This window comes from Dendronephthya gigantea, unplaced genomic scaffold (assembly GCF_004324835.1).
Source record: "Dendronephthya gigantea isolate DGI-Jeju-01 unplaced genomic scaffold, DenGig_1.0 000238F, whole genome shotgun sequence".
Classification (NCBI taxonomy): Eukaryota; Metazoa; Cnidaria; class Anthozoa; order Malacalcyonacea; family Nephtheidae; genus Dendronephthya; species Dendronephthya gigantea.
In genome coordinates this window covers 119,302-137,210 of record NW_021163248.1, presented here as the reverse complement: position 1 = coordinate 137,210, position 17,909 = coordinate 119,302, and the positions used below count along the sequence as shown (strand labels likewise).

Genomic DNA, 17,909 nt, shown 5'->3' with positions numbered 1-17,909 from the left:
TAACAATAGGAAGTTAGGACAAAGCATTGCACGCCTAGCCAGATTGCGGTAAGCTCTAACCAATTAATATGTTGGGCTTTCTCCTCCTGGGACCATATCCCATTGGTAACTCCAACATCAGATACGGCACCCCAACCAGATAACGAGGCATCTGTTGTTAGCGTTATCACTTTAGTAGGTTTAATAAGTTTAGTGCCATTGTATAAACGGCTTTTATTAACAAACCAAGAAAGGTCCCGTTTCGCGAGAGATGACAATGGAACAACAGCGTCATATTTGACAATGGAACAACAGCGTCGAGATGACAATGGAACAACAGCGTCGAGTTTACAACATGGCGGGCGGTCAGCTTGAACGTAGCTCTGATATAAACAGAGGTAATATTCGTAATGACTGCGATTTTGATAAGATAAATGTATACATCACATCCAAACGAGTTATTTATGATGGAGAGCGAATCAAATGGTGCGACAATTACGAATCCTTGCAATTCAAGAAATACTTCAAATTTGGTTAAAATACGCACGATCGAGAACTTTAAACCCAATCGTAATTTACCTAATATTTTGAGTCTAAATGCTCGATCAATTTTGAAGAAAACTGATGAACTTTCGCATGTTATCGACAATAGAAAAACTGACATTGTGATGATTTCAGAAACGTGGTTATCCAATGACGTACCAGATGAAGCTGTGCACCTTCCTGGATTACCACAATTCAATGTACTTAGGAATGATAGAGAATATGGTAGAGGTGGCGGCGTAGCCTTTTTTATTAAAGACTCTATCCCAACAAAAGTTCGATATGATCTTTCTAGCGTGGATCATGAATGTTTATGGATCGTAATTCGCCCTAAATGGCTACCACGAACAATGTCAAAGATAGCATTAGCATGTGTATATCTTCCTCCATCGTTAAACTCCGATGAAATTGACAAATTCTACGACTATTTTTGTCATTGCTATGACACCCTAACTTCGGAAAGTCCAAATATAGCGATAATCGTCTCTGGGACTTTAACCCAAAAGGAAATGGCTTTCAAGAAAGAATAATCAAGAAGCAATGCCAATTAAAACAACTAGTTAAAGATCCTACACGAAGGAATGCAACACTAGACCTTGTATTCACCAACATACATCAATCTTATGAGAAGCCAACTGTTTTAGCCCCACTTGGAAATTCCGATCATTGCATGATTGAGTTGAAGTCTAAAGACTATACCCCCAAAGGTAATCAAACTAGAAAAGTCACCTGTCGCCCAATTCAGGAGTCTAGTGTTCATCTGTTTCATGAACTCATAACTCGACAAAGTTGGTCTTCGGTGTACGACTCGTGCAGTGTAAATTCCAAAGTGGAAGCGTTTCTAAATATCACCAATGATTTGATTACAAAGTGTTTTCCCATTAAAACGTTCAAACGTCATGAAAACGATAAACCCTTCATATCAGGAAGAATCAAGAGCATGATAATCAAGAGAGACAAACTGTATCAGCAAGGAAGAATGGTAGAATCTAGAGAAATGAGAAATAAAATTATATCGGAGATCCGTAAAGAAAAAAGTAAATTGTACAACGAAAGGATCAAGCCTCTACGCGTTCATGAACCGAAAGCATGGTGGAAAAACGTTAAAAAGATAGTGCGCAAAAAGAAGCAAGAATTTAGTCTTACCGATCCGGAAAGTGCTGCACCACTAAACTCCAGAGGAACTGCCGAACATATCAATAACTTTTTTACGAATCTTACTACCGGATTTTCTGTAGTTAATAATGAGTGGACTTCGATTGGAAATCGCCCTCTACCTAATATACCAGTTGATAGTGTGTTATCCAACCTAAGGAATCTTAACGTAAATAAAGCAGCGGGTCCCCACGACCCTGATGTCAGAATAATCAAGTATTTCGCTGAGCACTTTGCTTTCCCATTAGCTCATATTTTCAACGAATCATTTAAAGAACGTGTTTTTCCTGATATTTGGAAAATATCAAACGTATGTGCTATTCCTAAAACCAAACCTTGTTGTTCTGCTGATGAATTGAGACCAGTTGCCTTAACGAGTGTTTTATCCAAAATTCAAGAATCTTACGTTAACAGTTGGATCATCGAGGATGTTGGAGAAAAGATAAGTCGATGCCAGTATGGTGGGCTCCCTGGGTCATCAACAATTTATGCATTGTTGTTATTGATACACAAATGGCATATGGCTATGGATAATACTAAAAAAGTTATTCGCATCATCTTCCTTGACTTTCGAAGGCTTTTGATTTGATTGACCACAATAAACTGCTCGAGTCATTTCTCAATAATGGTGTTAGACCTGAACTAGTTGCTTGGCTTGCATCTTATCTACAAGGAAGATCCCAAATAACGTTTCAGGGGGAACGATCAAGTTTAAAGCGAATCAACGGTGGAGTGCCACAGGGAACCAAATTAGGGCCAATATCCTTTATCCTGAAAATTAATGACCTCCCGATGAAATCCAAACCCATCACATCTGAGGAACAAGATGTAACAATGTTTATGGATGACACCACCTCGTATGAAGTGATTGATGTATCATCCCATACATCGGGAAGTCCAATTGGAATCTCACAGGAATGGGTGGATAAAGTAATCCAATTTACCAGAGACGAGATGATGGAGTTGAACGGAGGAAAGTGTAAGGAAATGATTATTGATTTTAGAAAGAATAAAACAGATATACCGGCGATTAATATTGGCGGTTGTCAAGTAGCTCGAGTACTCTCCTATAAATTGCTTGGAGTATGGATTGATGATGATCTGAAATGGAGGACCAACACAGAATATATTGTAAAAAAGGCAACCAAGCGATTACATTTTTTAAAAATTTTGAGAAGGTATGGAGCACCTATTGAGGATCTTTTGATGTTCTACTGTACAGTTATTCGATCTGTTCTAGAGTACGGTATGCAGATATGGAGTGGTGGACTTACAAAGATGCAAAGGGATAATATAGAGAGAGTTTAAAGAAGGGCTCTTAACATTATTTATCCGGAGCATACTGGTTATAAGGATTATAGCAGCAAATTAACTGTGAGTAAATTGGAAACACTGGAAGAACGTAGAAATAAAGCATGTGTATTGTTGATTAAAGATTTGATTGACCCGAATCATCGGCTTCACGAATTGTTGCCAAAACAGGTGAAAAACGTTAGTGAAAAAGAAACGAGATTTAACAAAGATAAATTATATAATTACTTCTGTAGGACAGAACGTTGCAGACATAGTCCAATAGTCCATGCTATAGACTTATATAACTCATTTTTAGATAGGTAATTTTAGATGTACATAGTATAGCTTAAATTTTTATTGTAGAACGACAGAACGTCCAATAGTCCATGCTATAGACTTGTATAATTCATTTTTAGATAGGTAATTTTAGATGTACATAGTATAGCTTAAATTTTATTGTTGAACGTTGTAATTTAGCTTAAGCTATTGAACGTTTTTTATAAACCCACTTATAATAATAATAATAATAATAATAATATTCCCCACTGTGTTTACGCAAGGCTTCAATTTTAATAGCCTCCAAATTTCGATAATACAATTTGGCAGGTTTAATTGCCGGAAAAGTGGACACAATTAAACCAATGACGCTAGCTAGTTGTCTAATTGAACAAGTATTGCTAGTGTATAACTGAGAGACCTCTCTTATCAAATTTCCCAGTTTTTCTTCTGGGAGAAATAACGTCATAGTCACGGAGTTAATTTTAAACCCGAGGTATTGAATAATGTGAGAAGGAACGAGACTAGACTTTTCACGATTTATAAGGAAACCCAGAGATTCTAGGGTCCGTATCGCAGTCTGTACTTCCTCTATTGCCTTATCATGTGAAGGACTTAATATAGCCAAGTCGTCTAGGTAAATCACTATAGAAATACCCTTACTGCGGAGCTCTGCCACGATAGGCTTCATCACTTTAGTAAATACTCTGGGCGCTGAGGAAAGCCCAAACGGCAAACAAGTAAACTCGAATAAACAAGAATTCCATTCAAACCTGAGGAATTTTGTATGCTTATTATGAATAGGAATTGTAAAATACGCATCTTTTAAGTCAATCGTGGTCATATACTGACCAACTGACAATAAATCTACCAAATGATGTAGACTTTCCATTTTAAAATGATGATAAATAACAAACTCATTCAGTGGCTTTAAATTAATAACAGGGCGAAGCTCGCCACTCTTCTTGGGAATTACAAACAAGTTTGACAGAAACTGTCTTGGGTGAAAAGAAGCCTGTCGGATTGCTCCTTTGTCTAATAGCTTTTGAATTTCAATATCAATTGAATTTTTCTCAGCCAAGGAAAACCCTATTCTTCCAGGGATTTTCCGTTGAGTAGGTTCAGTCGTAAACTCAATTTTATAGCCATGCACAGCCTGTAAAATCCAAGTGTCATCTGTTAAACACTTCCACACATCGTAAAACTGGCGTAAACGGCCGCCTACCTTAGGATATATCTGATTCGTTACTGTTTGGTTGACGTCCCCAACTTTTTTGCTGCTACGGGCGAATGTGGCCTCCGAAAGGGAGGTTTCCGGTAGTCGTAGCGCTTGGAGTTTAAACGATCATTGCGACCATGATATCGGGGTTTCTTACTATCGCGAGGATACGATGAAGGACTGAAGTCCTGTCTTCGCTTATTGCTGACGCTCTTGGCAGCCATGCGCTTAACTTGCGAAATATTTCGGATATTCTGGGGCAGCTCGTCCCCAAAGAGCATCGTTGTTATAGGCTGCGATTCATGACATAATGATTTGTAAGCTAGCTGGCGCCACTTCAGATTTGAGAGATTCCCGTTTCTTCATTGAGAATTCGTAAACTGAATTACCAAGAAGTGTTAGAGCGTCGACAGCCAAATCGTAGATATCCGATACCGGGATAGTATCCTTTTTATCTTTCTTGGCGTTGACCACTTTATTGGTGAGCATAATTACCGGAATAACTCCTTTGATCAAATTCCTTTGAAACGCCTGAAATGAAACTTCCCGTGACTTGGTTTTATCTTGTAAATCGTCCCACAGTTCGGGATTGACTCTAGGAGCTTTTAAAAACTCACAATTCTCCGGTCGCAAGTATTTCCGTTGAATACTCTGAAATTGCTCTTTAGCAGGTTTCTTAGTACACGAGCTGTTAATACGTTTAGCAACGCCGTCGAGAACCTTAGGACCGCAGTCCTCAGAGTCCTTGAATAAATCGTCGTACGGCAACTCTGCCTCCTCGAGGCTTTTGCCGCTTGAGCCGTTGGTAAGACTCTCAGTCGGGTCGAAGACAGAATTTGTATCGGCTTGCGATTCTTCCTCAAGATCAAGGTCAATAGGATCCGCGTTGTTTGCTTCAGTTAACATTGCTATCTGGTTCGACATTCGCTCCATATTACGGAATAGGACATCAAATCTGGCATCATTAGAAAGCTCTGAATGAACAGGAGGATCATGTTCATCTGTATCAACGACCCCTTGAGGTTGTCTTTCCGTCATTGTAGTTTAGAAATCGATGAGCCTGGTTCTATGCACGCGAAAATAAGACGGTTGGGAAAGGCTCATTGTCGTTTATATAGGGCTCGATTTGCATAACAAAGAACTTTAAACCGTGATGGCCTGGTGAATAGTGGCGAAAAATGCATAATGAATCCTGCAGTGCGGAGTATTATGCGAAGGAGAATTAGCCAAAGCTGTGCACCACAACTCTTGGGAGATAAGACTGGGACGTAGATAAATACGGTCACAAACACGTTTTAAATACTAGTATATTTCGCGCCATTACACACTTGCGACGACGAAAAATAAAAAAAAAACAAAAGCAAAACAAAACCGGGGCGAATTTTCAACTCCGTCGCTGACGCCGGAGTAATTATCATGTTTGAATTGAAATGGCTAATGGACATGCATATTAGCCACTAGTTATTGTTGAATACTTGCCTATTTTAATCACCTTGCACATTTATACTTCCTTCCATCTATGTTATCAAACAGACGCAACGACCAGGTCGCATTGTTATGCAGTGTGGGACTTCTCCAACTTCTTGTAAGACAAGTTCTCCACTCAACGCTTCAACGCTCCTGTTTTTCATTTACCAAGAGATCGATCTTGCAATTTTTACATTTGCACCTACAAAAACATATTTATATTGATTGTGAAACAATAGGGTGAAATGTCAGTATATGTAGTGCTTTATATGTAATGATATAGTGCCTTTATATATTTCACTTACCAATCTGACACTGGGATAGTCCGGCTGTTTTGCGAATAAAAGAAGCTGCCTTCTTTCTTCATGTACACGTCCCTCTTTTAGTCTTCGTTATACTCACCACGGTCAGCAATCGGTTTGTCTTGTAAGGTTGATATAAACCGTCATGTGTAGGCGTACTGTCTCTTGAAGCAACAGTATCGCATCGTCTTCAAATTCCAATATTGGCAATACATAATCCGGGATGAATTAAATATCCGACTGAAAGTTGGCTGTCTAAGTTGTTGGAAAAACTTGACGACGTCGTTTTAGCGAAAAACGAACCAAAAACTCTATATACTACAAGATTTCGCACTTTTATATAGCCGCAATATTTCCATATTTCAAAGCGTGTTTCTTGTTTACAAAATTAGCGTGTTCTCCAATGTACGTCACTTCCGGTGACAAAGGGCAACTAGTTCCCACTCACAGCACCTCACGGTCAAACACGAAAAAAGCCAACTTTGAGGCCCGAAAAGTACATGAAGATCAAATTTTCGTCTCATCAAATATATTGAAATGTTCTTAAAATCGTCTAATCTATCTAAGTAGGTTATTTCCCTGAGGTTGATATAGGCACTTTAAAACTTTATTAAATCATATAGTTTCCTTTTTGCATGTCTCCATCCTGGAGTCACATGGGGGAGAGTGTCGGAAATTATGTAAATTAGGTGATTATGACGTGGACGTCATGTGAGTTAGGGATACTTTTGGAGGTTTTTTATTATTATTGTTATTGGTACTTGAGACTGAGGGGAGTAAACAAGAAATCTATAAAACTGTGTGATGTCAGACGTGTGATATTGGGACTTTAGTGTGGGTTTGGTCAAAGTGTTCCCCACAGCTTGAGTGAACACCTGATCTGAAGTTTTGTTTCAGTGTAATCAATATGAACTATTTAACTTGTTTTCGCTTTAGAAATGAATATCAGTCATTTAGCCGGTGGAGAGATTGGTACGTAATATATGTTTGCATTTTGCACATTTTATAGTTTTGCAATACTCTTGCTCTTCAAACCCTATTCTCAGATGTCTATGAAACTTATGAATTTGCAGATACCATGTTTGCTAAATGACGATGAATGGTGACAGCAAATGTTTATTATTGCTCATTCACTCACACAGGTGGGTATCCTTGTTAATCATAAATTATATTTTTAGAGTCTGAAAAAACAAAACCCAACGCAGCTATGAATAAGGATAACGGTTCGTATAAATAACTAAATTTGAAGTACTGTATGTTTTAATTTATATTTTTACTTTTTAGCATCTGAAAAAGATCTAAAAAATTTTGGATCAAACAAAGTTAAACTGCAGCAGCTTTTCCAGATTTATCAAGAATTTAATTATTTCTACCGCATGGGTAACCTAGTTATTTAACAATTATTGGATTAGGTTGAGTGTGATATCGAGAATTATCAAGCCGAAGTTTGCGTTATTCGCCGAAACGAAGCTGAGGAGGATACGCAAACTGAGGCTTGATAATTCTCGATATCATGAAAAAAAGCGAATTCAATAATTGTTTTATTATGTATTTCCTTTTTAGAGAGGAAGCCTGAGCCATTTTTGACAACAAACTAGCGGCAAAAAATTACGTCACCTACCAATAATTTTCAATGTCACGTAGGTGGCAAGACATTAAGAATTCTGTAGGTTTTTAGCCAATAACAATTGAGATTGCATTAGTAATGCATAATAATATACATTGTTTGCACCACTCCACACATTATTCTGCTCACGCGTGAATAGCGCATATCTGCGATATAATCCGCCAGTTTTCGACGTTCCGCGTGGGATCCACGCGTTGCGTGTTTTTTCTGCTGCATGGGAGGGGGGGCTAACATACTCAATAGATCATTCTGAGATGTACAGCTGAAACACGGATCCCAAAATTAGTACTGAAATCAGGTCGTTTGCATGATTGCGAAATTTTAAATTATAACAAGTGTATATATTGGGCCGTGCGAAGTTACCAAATTTTAAATAAATTTTAGTATTACGCGCGAAAAAGCGTTACCTCTTTCCAAAATAATATCAAATAGTATATTTATACCACACTTTATGCAAAATTTGGCAACAACGTATTGCCATTTTTTTCACTGTAAAGCTGTACTGATGAAACTACTGGTTTTAACTTTATTTTAATAGGCAATAAATTTTATAATATTGAAACAAATGCAATATATGGCCGAAAGTGCTGAAAGCATGCAAATGTATTAGTAGATATAAATGCCGATATAGGGCGATGTATGCAATAATGCAAAAACGTTTTTCCAATTTGTCAAAAGTATTAGTTCTCTAATCACCAAGAAATGATTTAACATCTGTATATCCATTTTGTCGAGCAACACCAATCAGCTGGCCTGTACATCTTCGGCCTCTTTTCTTCATGCAGAAACTACAGTTACATATATTTCTGCATGGCGGGCAAATCCAGTCAGGATCCATGATAGCTTCTTTAACACTCTCTCCGTAACGATTTCTTAGGCATGGACCACAAAATTGCCCTCTGATACCAACACAGTTTTCATTACGGCAAACAGTTTTCAAGTCATCAGTTTTTTGACGACATTGATGACAGGATGACCCATTAATTGAATCATACCGTTTCTCTGCTACAGTCTCAGCAACTAATAAAAGGTCTTCCTCGGTAAAATCAGATACGGGCCTCACTAGATGCTGTATAATTCTAGGACGAGGTTTCACATGTTTGTGGCTCAATTCGCTAATGACGCCATTAACACCAGATTTGTTGTCTAAATTAAAAAACAAAGAGTAATAATCGCTTACTCAAAAATATTTCTATAAAACCGCTCTAAGCTAAGTAAGGGGGATATTTAATACGAGTGCTTCCCCCCACACATGCACACACTAAACGATCTTCCACGACACGGCTATCGGGTATAAAGCTGAAGGTTCATGAGTCGTTTAATTGTCAATGCGGATGAATTTTGAAAGTTTCTTTGAAACTTTGCAGTATTGTGATGAGTAGCCAAAATTCAATCGAGACAGTCAGTCAGTTGTGCATTCAGAGTGTAAACTTTTCGGGGGTGTCTTGTATTTGTATTTTAAGTAATTTAGGCATAGCTATTGATATAGTCCATAATGATTAAAAGGCATTTAATCAATTTTAGTTGTCTTATATAATGGCAAAAGTCACAAAAAAATCAAGGTCTTAACTGCAAATTTTCTAAGATTCCCCTTTCATCGTGTGCATATCTGTTATCTGCTGTAAAGGAATTTCCCCCGAAACACCGGATTTCTTCTGGAACGACGTCAATGCGGATGTGCAATCCGATTTTCATCAATATTCACGAAGGTAGAATGACGAAAGGGGCGATAAGGCATAAGGCATTGTTTTAAACATTTTTAACACGAGAATCAACCATTTTATTAAGAATTTCTGAACTTAAAATACATTACTGACAACATTAATTTTGACTTTATATATTTATGATACGGAAAACCAGACCTTAGACGAAGAAGAGCGATGCAGTGACGGTGTAAATGCTCTGAAATGTATAAACAATTCAGATGCTGACTATATATTTGTATAATTAATTTTATGCCAGAAAAAAAAATTATATCATCAACAGAATCCAACCCTATGCATCTATTCAATCGTTGATTTCCAAAATATTATTTATATGATTTTAAATTTCTACACGCGTATATGTACGTACAAAAAACGCGACAGTGGAAAGAAATCCCTAGCATAATTTTGTGCAGTCTGCTTGTTTTATATTTTGAATTGCTAAAGTACCGTTAGAATTGTTATGTTTGGTTGCACTTGTTATGAACTGACAAGTTTTCAAACAAAGCGAAGCCCTTTATAGAAAAACGAAAAATTTACAGCCATTTTTCTTTGTTATATTGTTAAGAACATAGCCGTAAATGAGGGTTTTATTGTAACAGCATCGCTAAACGATGGTACTAAAAACGGCTTAAGTTCTCAAACGGCTAGAAATAAGTAAAGTAAGCTGAACATCACTCGGATTGTTTCGCAGATTTCGTTGCTGTTTTTAGTTCATATAAAATTCTAAAAGATGGCCATTTGAGACTTATATTCATACTGCTATATTATAAAAGAATAAAAGCCTTTGGACATGTAGCGACAACACCTCATGAGAACCCAAACTGTCGACAAAAAGATCCTGAGCGATGTTATACAATCATGTTGTTTTGACATCAGGGAAACTCCTATATATTTTATTAGGTGAATAGTTAACTCTAATATACGAGTTTTCCCTGAGATCAAAGCAACGTGGAATTATGTAATAAACTCGATCGTAAATGATGGTGTTGATTTATCTTTAACACACCCAAAACATCAGACCAAATAAAATAAACTAAAAACATCGTAGCAGCTAGTTCACTGCAGTGTTTTACATTCTCCCCAAAACCTTTCTTAGATGTATCGCACGTTTTCGTTTCCTATTTCCTAATATGGCAAAACCCGGAAGTTACTCACACTCCTGAGGATATCATTCGTCTAAAGAAATGAACTAAAACTAATAACAATATAAACGGTTATAAAGTTCAACAATGTTTCAATATGTTCTTTCTTTCAGCATCGCTAGCCATTGCTGCCTCGGTCACACCCGCTTCGTCCTTTTGTTTGTCTTCAAAATTTTCTCGTGGAATCAAATGTTGGATAGGTCATCTCAGACATGACGGTTTCCCACTTTTCTCGTTAATCACACGAATTCTTGCCGCTCGAACAACGTTATCTACACTTGGAATTAGCTCTTCAACTTTCGCCACCTTCCAAAAGGCGCGTGATGTCCGATCTGATTTCTGAATCACCATATCCCCTTCGTTTACAACAATTTGGCCGGATCCCGATGTCGTCCTAGCGGTTTCCAATAGACTTAAAAGATACTCAGCTCTCCACTGGTTAGCGAAATTCTCCAACAGCCTCCGATGATACTTTTCTCTTCGCGTAAGGGATTGATTTGTGCTAACGATCTCAGTGTGCTTGTCATTTGCAGTGGTTGCAGTTGTACGGCCATAAATCAGAGAAGAAGGCGTTAATGGATAGGAGACGCCTTGCTCATCGTCATAAACGTAAGTTAAGGGTCAGTTATTTAAAGTTCCTTCGATCTCGATCAGCAAAGTCCTCATCTCCTCAAAGGACAAAAATGCACGACCCACGACTTTCTTTAAGCATCGCTTCACGCATTTAAACATCCTTTCCCAAAACCCCCCATGCCAAGGGGCATTAGGGATTATGAACTCCCACGTTACTCCTTTATTGGTCAGGTATCGTTGCACTTCGGTAGATCTCGTTATCTTTTTGATATGTTCTTCAGCTCCTTTAAAAGTTTTTGCATTGTTTGATAATATTCTCGATGGTAACCCTCTGCGTGCAACAAAACGCCGAAATGCTTGAAAAATTTTGCTACCGATAAGCTCGGCACCAGTTCTAAATGTAGAGCCCGGGTTGAAGCGCAAGTCGAAAGGCAAACGTATGCCTTTTTCCTTTCTTTTTCTGTTTGGTTTTTCCCGTTCGTACTCACGTATATTGGGCCCGCGAAGTCGATCCTCGCGTTGGCAAATGGAGGAGCGTCGCTAACTCGACTAGTGGAGCCTTTGGAGTTCCCAATGGCTTATCCTCGAATCTCTTACACACGATGCAAGCTCTTGTCACACGCTTTACTACTTCTCGACACCTCACGATCCAATAAATTTCTCGCACGCTGTTCAAAGTTTCTCTGATACCGTTGTGATGCACCGATGTGTGATGCTGGAGAATGACAAGGTCGGTGAAACGACGTTTGGTTGGAAGAAGAACAGCTTGTTTGGCATTTTTTGACACGGTTGATAACCATTGTTCGATCCTAGCTTGGCAACGTATCAGTCCCTCTTCGTCCCGAAATATTCCTAGTCGCTTCACGAGCGGAGGTTTTTTACACTTCGGTTCAAGCAAATGATTGGATTCATCCACGAAATGAGCATATTGTATAGAGCGTAGCCATAATCTTTCTGCTTCGTTCACTTCCTTGGCAGCTAATTCCACAGATGTAATTCGCACACGTCGAGTCTTATCGATAAATCTCTGTACGTACGCAGTGACTCGTAACAACTTCAATTTCGTGCTATAGCGAGTACAATCTATAATCTTATCGAGATTAAGAGTCGAATTTGTGTTAACCGTCGCTAACGATCTCGTTACTTCGGTTTGTGACTTGGACAATTCTTCGGTGGTTCGTTGTTCGTCTTTCTGATTGTGGTCTGGATCGAGTGGCCAATGATCTTCGGATTGTTTCAGGAAGTCTGGGCCATTCCACCACGTTTTATTTTCCGCAAGCTCTGACGCATTACATCCCCTTGAGGGTATATCTGCCGGGTTGACCTCTCCGGGACAAAATTTCCATTGTTCGGTTGTAGTAAGTTTCCGTATTTCGTTCACTCGATTCTATACATACGTCTCCCAGGTCTTCGAGTTACGAATCCAGCATAGCATTTTATAAGAATACATCTACAATACCACCCTTGCAACCACCGGTAAAGACGTAATGGCTTTTCGCACGCACGTAATAAGCCTCGCTAAAATAACTGCCCCAACAGTTCGAGCCTGGGGATTGATTGTAGGCTAATTTCACTCTCTAGTAGGCTAATTTCACCACCCCTAAAAGCAACCATTCTGAGCCATATAAACAATTCAGAACGACTGTAGCTTTGACAATTCAGGATTTAGAGCTATGTCGACTATGCTGTTTCTGGGTGTGGTCATTTTCAGGACTTTCGTCCCGGATTCACATTTTGGCACATATGCCATGTTGACCACCATGGTCATTTTACCCTAAAACAGTTGAGATAATCTGTCCTAAATGAAATGCATACAAAGTCCTTTACAGGTCCTAGACTAATAAGGATATTCTCATAAGTTTTCTCTGGAATGGCCATCTTTTAGTTTTTTACAAAAACTCTTCGTAAAGAGTGAAGCCCGGGCTGACTCACTGGGTTGTTATAAAATCCTAACAAAATCGCGCAAACGATTACATGACAAGAATTTCAGCCCGAGGTGTCCCAGGAAATTTGGCCCCCCAAAATTTGGCCCCCCCGGGCCATATTTCCTAGGAAATATGGCCCCCCTTTCGGAAATTTGGCTCCCTCGAAAACATATACTTTATATCCATGAGTTTGAGAATCGCGAAGCTTCTAAAAGCAAGATCGTAAATGTTTGTTTGTATTCATACTTAGTTTGCTTCATTTATTTTCTTAGAACTTTTCATCTCGGCGAAGAGCTAAGACGAATATTGTTAATGTGCACGTGGCTAACTTCTAGGATTATCATAACATTACTAGGGGCTTTAATCGAAAAATAAATAAGTGGTAATTTCCTAAAACAACCTTTCCTATGTATGTATAATCACTAAGCCTATAATTCATAAGGTCGCCAAATTAAGAATTTCTGGGGAGGACAAATCACGTATTTCACAGTTCGGAAATTAGGTCCCCCAGGATAACATACTTTATACTCTCAATATATATATATAAAATAGATATAGTTTTGAAATCGCGAACTTTTGACTCAATATTCAACAAGTTTCTGAACCTAATATGAAATTCGTCAGAATAACAACCACACTTTAGCAAGCGACGACAACATGGTTAGCGTAAGTGTTAATGTTCATACGGCTAACATTTGGGGAGTAATTAATACAAATTTAAATAAAAACGTTTAAAAACAATCGGCAAACACAAAAACAGGTAACATGCACAATATAAAATCCGCCAGTGCTGTTTGTAAGTTGAAACTCAAACCACGGCTAGATAGACTTTTATACACTTAAAACTTTTATACACTTAACGGTTCTAGCTTTAAAATGGTAAGGTAAACTATGTTTTTTAGAGGGGGCCAAATTTCCGAAGGGAGGGCCAAATTTCCTAGGATATTTAGGGCCAAATCTCCTAGGGCATATTTCCGAGGAAATTTGGCCCGGGGGGAGCAAATTTTCGGGGGGGGGGCAAATTTCCTGTAACACCGGGCTGAGATTCTGAAAAAGAAGAAAAGATTTGCATTAAAAGCGAAGCGGCCACATCGGTTTGTATGATCAACACTTCCAGAGATATATAACGTAGAGTTAAACATAATTTTTGAGCTCTATTAGTGAATTTCTGCATGTGCTTACCTTCGGAACTCTTAAAAAAACACATATAAAATTAAATACGTTTCAAAACTAACATGACTTATTAGTTTGTACTGTTTTTGTAACTCATCAAAATACTACAAAGTGTCAAAGAAACTTAACATTGTAACATTGTCACTGAAAACATTTTCACAAACGTTTGGCATGTGGTGCATATATAGTAGCTGTCATATGGTCTACACTGGTGAAATTTTCAATTTTTTTACATGAAAGTGCAACATCTTTCACAACACGTATACTAAACGGCTAAAAGGGTAAATGGCTATAATTACCATACAGGGAGTTCATTTATCTGAAAACATAAACTGAACATGAACAGTCACGAGTCCCCACAACAAGTTTTATATCCTGGAAACAATGCACCTATTCAAACTTGGGTTGACTACATATTTTGAATTATTATAGAAATGTTTCACCAGGTTCCTATTTAATCATAAACATGTTTGGCAGGCAAACTGTACATAATTAAAAGCTCTACCTGTGAATATAGACATATTCCTATTCTTAGACATACTCAGAATTTTTAGGTTCAAATGTATTCCTTTTCAATGTACAGTAAAACATTTGCCAGGTTTTCAAAATGTGTATAAAAGGATTAAATAAGCTAAAAAATTAACACTTTTGGAATTAACACTAAGTTAGAAATTAATGGATTGCATATGTTCTCACAATTAATGGGACTGCATATGTACATCTACAGACACAAGGTGTGTAAGGCATTGGTAGTTGAAAGAACCTTTTCTCCAGTGCAACAGCAAAGTATTTACTGTATTTTTAAAGAGAGACCTTAGGGGAACAACCTTCCAAACATTGCCGCTTAGTAGAATATGCTTCTAATATCCATCAACTACAGCTGTTTTAAATAATTTACACAATAAGGGCCTGTTCATACAAGATAGGCCTGCCCATTTAACCTTGCTTTTGCTAGCCTACTTGATGTTTTTATATGTGCCTGCTTTAAAGGCAAGATCACGATTCATCCCAGGCTAGATCTCGACAAAGCCGGACTGATTCCATTCTATATGAATGCAATTTTACAAATACAGTGAAATAAAATGTGAAGTGAGATCCCGGTTTATTGTCCATCTCATATGAACAGGCCCTAAGTGCTATGGAAATGTGATTTTCCTAGAATACTTGGTGGAAAAGGAGATTTGGATCTTTGTCCAAGACCCTCCTTTATATTAAACTGTGGAAAAAATGTTAGCTACACTGACACCACTGCAAAAATCATTGTGAGTATGTAATAAATGGGTTGACTGGTTTGAAAAGAAATCCTAGTATGATGACAGTCATTTTAATTAGTTAGGAATTACATCCTAAGGGTGATTATAATTTATAAGCAGTATTGGATCCAGAATAAAGCAGAATGAATTACTAGAGTTTCCAACTGGTAAATTTTATTTTAAAATATTCTTTTGAAATTCAAAACCAATAGCTTTGTTTTAAGATATTTTAAATTTAAAATTAAGCCACATAATTCATTCTGCCCAACCCTAGATCTGCTGAGTCCTGATTATAATTTATCTTATAATAATACATGTCTCAAAAAGGTTGTTGCATAAAGTTTCTTATAAAGGATTGCGGTTGCAATATAATCACACATTTTTATTTGCAGAAACTATGCATTGAAAATCTCTTAAAAAATAATGTCCCCTCCTTTTCAGAAAAGAGGGAGTATACCTTTCTGCTGCTAATTTTTCACCCTTCACACAACTGTCATGAGATTTCTGGTGACAATAACCATACACTAACAAGGTTTGTCCTGTTTGTTTGAGAACAAATATTTTGATAGCAAAGTGACTGGTATTTAGCATATCAAAATCCCCGGTTTAAAATTTAAAATCTTTTGCAGGACGGTAATATGCCATGTAACTACAGGACAACATCAAATATCGAGATATGTCAGGTAATTTAAGGGAAACGAAGTGGCTATTCGTACTGGAACAGTACGCCGAGTGTGATTTGCTATTCGTACTGCATTTGAAATGTTTCTTTCAATAATTTGTCGCAATAATCATTAATAATAAAAAAAAGGCCAAGGGTAAGATGATTTAAAATCATTCATCGTCATATGAACGTCGGTATTTACCTTCTATCCGTCTCTTCTTGGTTAAAGGCCCAATCCAATGCACGAACAATCTATTCTGAATATTTTCAGATATAATGTCATCATCATCCGACGCATCACTATAGCCCATAATGTCATCAGTACTGTATGATCGAGCACTACGTTTAGGATTTCGGCGTAGTGGCGTTAAAACTCTCTGCTTTCCAGCAGCATAAGGCAAACAAGGGTCGCAGGACTTCGCACGTGCTGTTGGCGTTGTAGTTCGTGCAGCGGATAAGCGGTTTTCACTTGCATTCGGGAAATTAAGAGCTTCGCCAAATATCGTTCGCATTATTTCATTATTTTCCTTAATCTTTTGTTTTCGTTTTAACTCGTATTCGCTCTCCTGTGCAGCCATCCTTCTGGACCTGGAATCTGTTACCAAAATGCGAGTTCTGCACTTGTCGACTTGTTCACAAAATTCACTGTTCGGTGCAGTCACTGCAGTGTGACCACTGACCAGGTTTTCTGAAGGGCAATTACCAAATAAGGTGACAGAAATTACAACATAAAGCAAAAAATTACTACGCACACATTTATCCCGCATTATCATTGGTAATTCCAAATCTTTTTCCAAAATATCCCTACTTTACCCTAACAGAAACGAAGACACCTGAGACAAACAGGAGCGAAATACCTGCATTTTAAACCGAGAGAGGGCATCAGCAATACCGTTTTCCTTTCCCAGGACATGTGCCGCGGTGACTTTAAAATTTTGTTGCGCTGTGCAGAGGAATAGCAGTAATACGGCCACGGGCTGTCATGTGTGGGGCGTGAACTGCCTCGTAATCTTTAAAAAGTACATGTAAACAATTAGACGTTAAGCATTTATTGACTATTCGGCAAAGAATATTTGAGTTGTTTAAGCAGTGGTTGGCAATGTTGGGATATAATGCACATACTGTGGAGTGTAAAACTTTATTATCAATAAAATGTTTCAGTATTTTGTACGCGTTCCATTGGTTTTAGCAATTTGTTGTAACCTTTTTGGCATCGTGGAAATGGTCTTGTCAATACGCTCTTTAGAAGTTGACCAGATATTGTACTGTACAGCCTGTTTAAACTCTTCCCAAGTCGGATGAGTGACATTTTTGCTCGAACTTGGGCGTCGAATCGTTTTCTACTGCAGTCTGCAATAATAATAAAGGAAAAATAAAGATATAGCTTTTTTCCACTTCCCAAATGACCAAGCAAGATTATACATTTTATAAATTGTTTACTTTATTTTACCCTATAAATTTTTCTCGTGTTTTTTTTCTCACAAATCAGTTGTAAAATGTTTTACTAATCTGGTCAAAAAGATGGGTATTAATACAAGACGAAATGACTTGGTAAACAAAGATGTCGACTATTTATACAATGACATAAAAATATGCGCCGCTCCTTTCGAGG

General features: G+C 37.8%; 2 protein-coding genes and 1 pseudogene across 2 annotated transcripts; 1 reads left to right on the top strand and 2 right to left on the bottom strand.

Annotated features, from left to right (window-relative positions):
* Window positions 1-301: 301 nt before the first annotated feature.
* Window positions 302-2,985, top strand: LOC114540530. Its single transcript, XM_028560650.1, has 4 exons — window positions 302-377; window positions 658-747; window positions 1,029-2,107; window positions 2,254-2,985. The coding sequence occupies exons 1-4, from the start codon at window positions 302-304 to the stop codon at window positions 2,983-2,985; spliced, it is 1,977 nt and encodes a 658-aa protein (XP_028416451.1).
* Window positions 2,986-4,491: 1,506 nt separating this feature from the next.
* On the bottom strand, window positions 4,492-5,503 carry LOC114540529 (annotated as a pseudogene).
* A 2,779-nt stretch (window positions 5,504-8,282) lies between these two features.
* LOC114540525 (cell division cycle-associated protein 7-like) lies at window positions 8,283-16,944 on the bottom strand. Its single transcript, XM_028560645.1, has 2 exons — window positions 16,500-16,944; window positions 8,283-9,007 (listed from the first exon to the last, which is right to left on the bottom strand). Exons 1-2 carry the CDS (start codon window positions 16,873-16,875, stop codon window positions 8,550-8,552), a joined length of 834 nt encoding a protein of 277 aa, XP_028416446.1. The 5' UTR covers window positions 16,876-16,944; the 3' UTR covers window positions 8,283-8,549.
* Between the last annotated feature and the right edge of the window lie 965 nt (window positions 16,945-17,909).

Excerpts from the sequence above, each read along its gene's own strand:
- LOC114540530 (XM_028560650.1), top strand. The coding sequence starts at position 302 with ATGACAATGGAACAACAGCGTCGAGTTTACAACATGGCGGGCGGTCAG. Across the intron at positions 378-657 it reads TAGCTCTGATATAAACAGAG|AAACGTGGTTATCCAATGAC; the intron begins GTAATATTCGTA and ends TGATGATTTCAG. Across the intron at positions 748-1,028 it reads TAGGAATGATAGAGAATATG|GAAATGGCTTTCAAGAAAGA; the intron begins GTAGAGGTGGCG and ends TTAACCCAAAAG.
- LOC114540525 (XM_028560645.1), bottom strand. The coding sequence starts at position 16,875 with ATGGCTGCACAGGAGAGCGAATACGAGTTAAAACGAAAACAAAAGATT. Across the intron at positions 9,008-16,499 it reads CAAGAAGAGACGGATAGAAG|ACAACAAATCTGGTGTTAAT; the intron begins GTAAATACCGAC and ends TTTTTAATTTAG.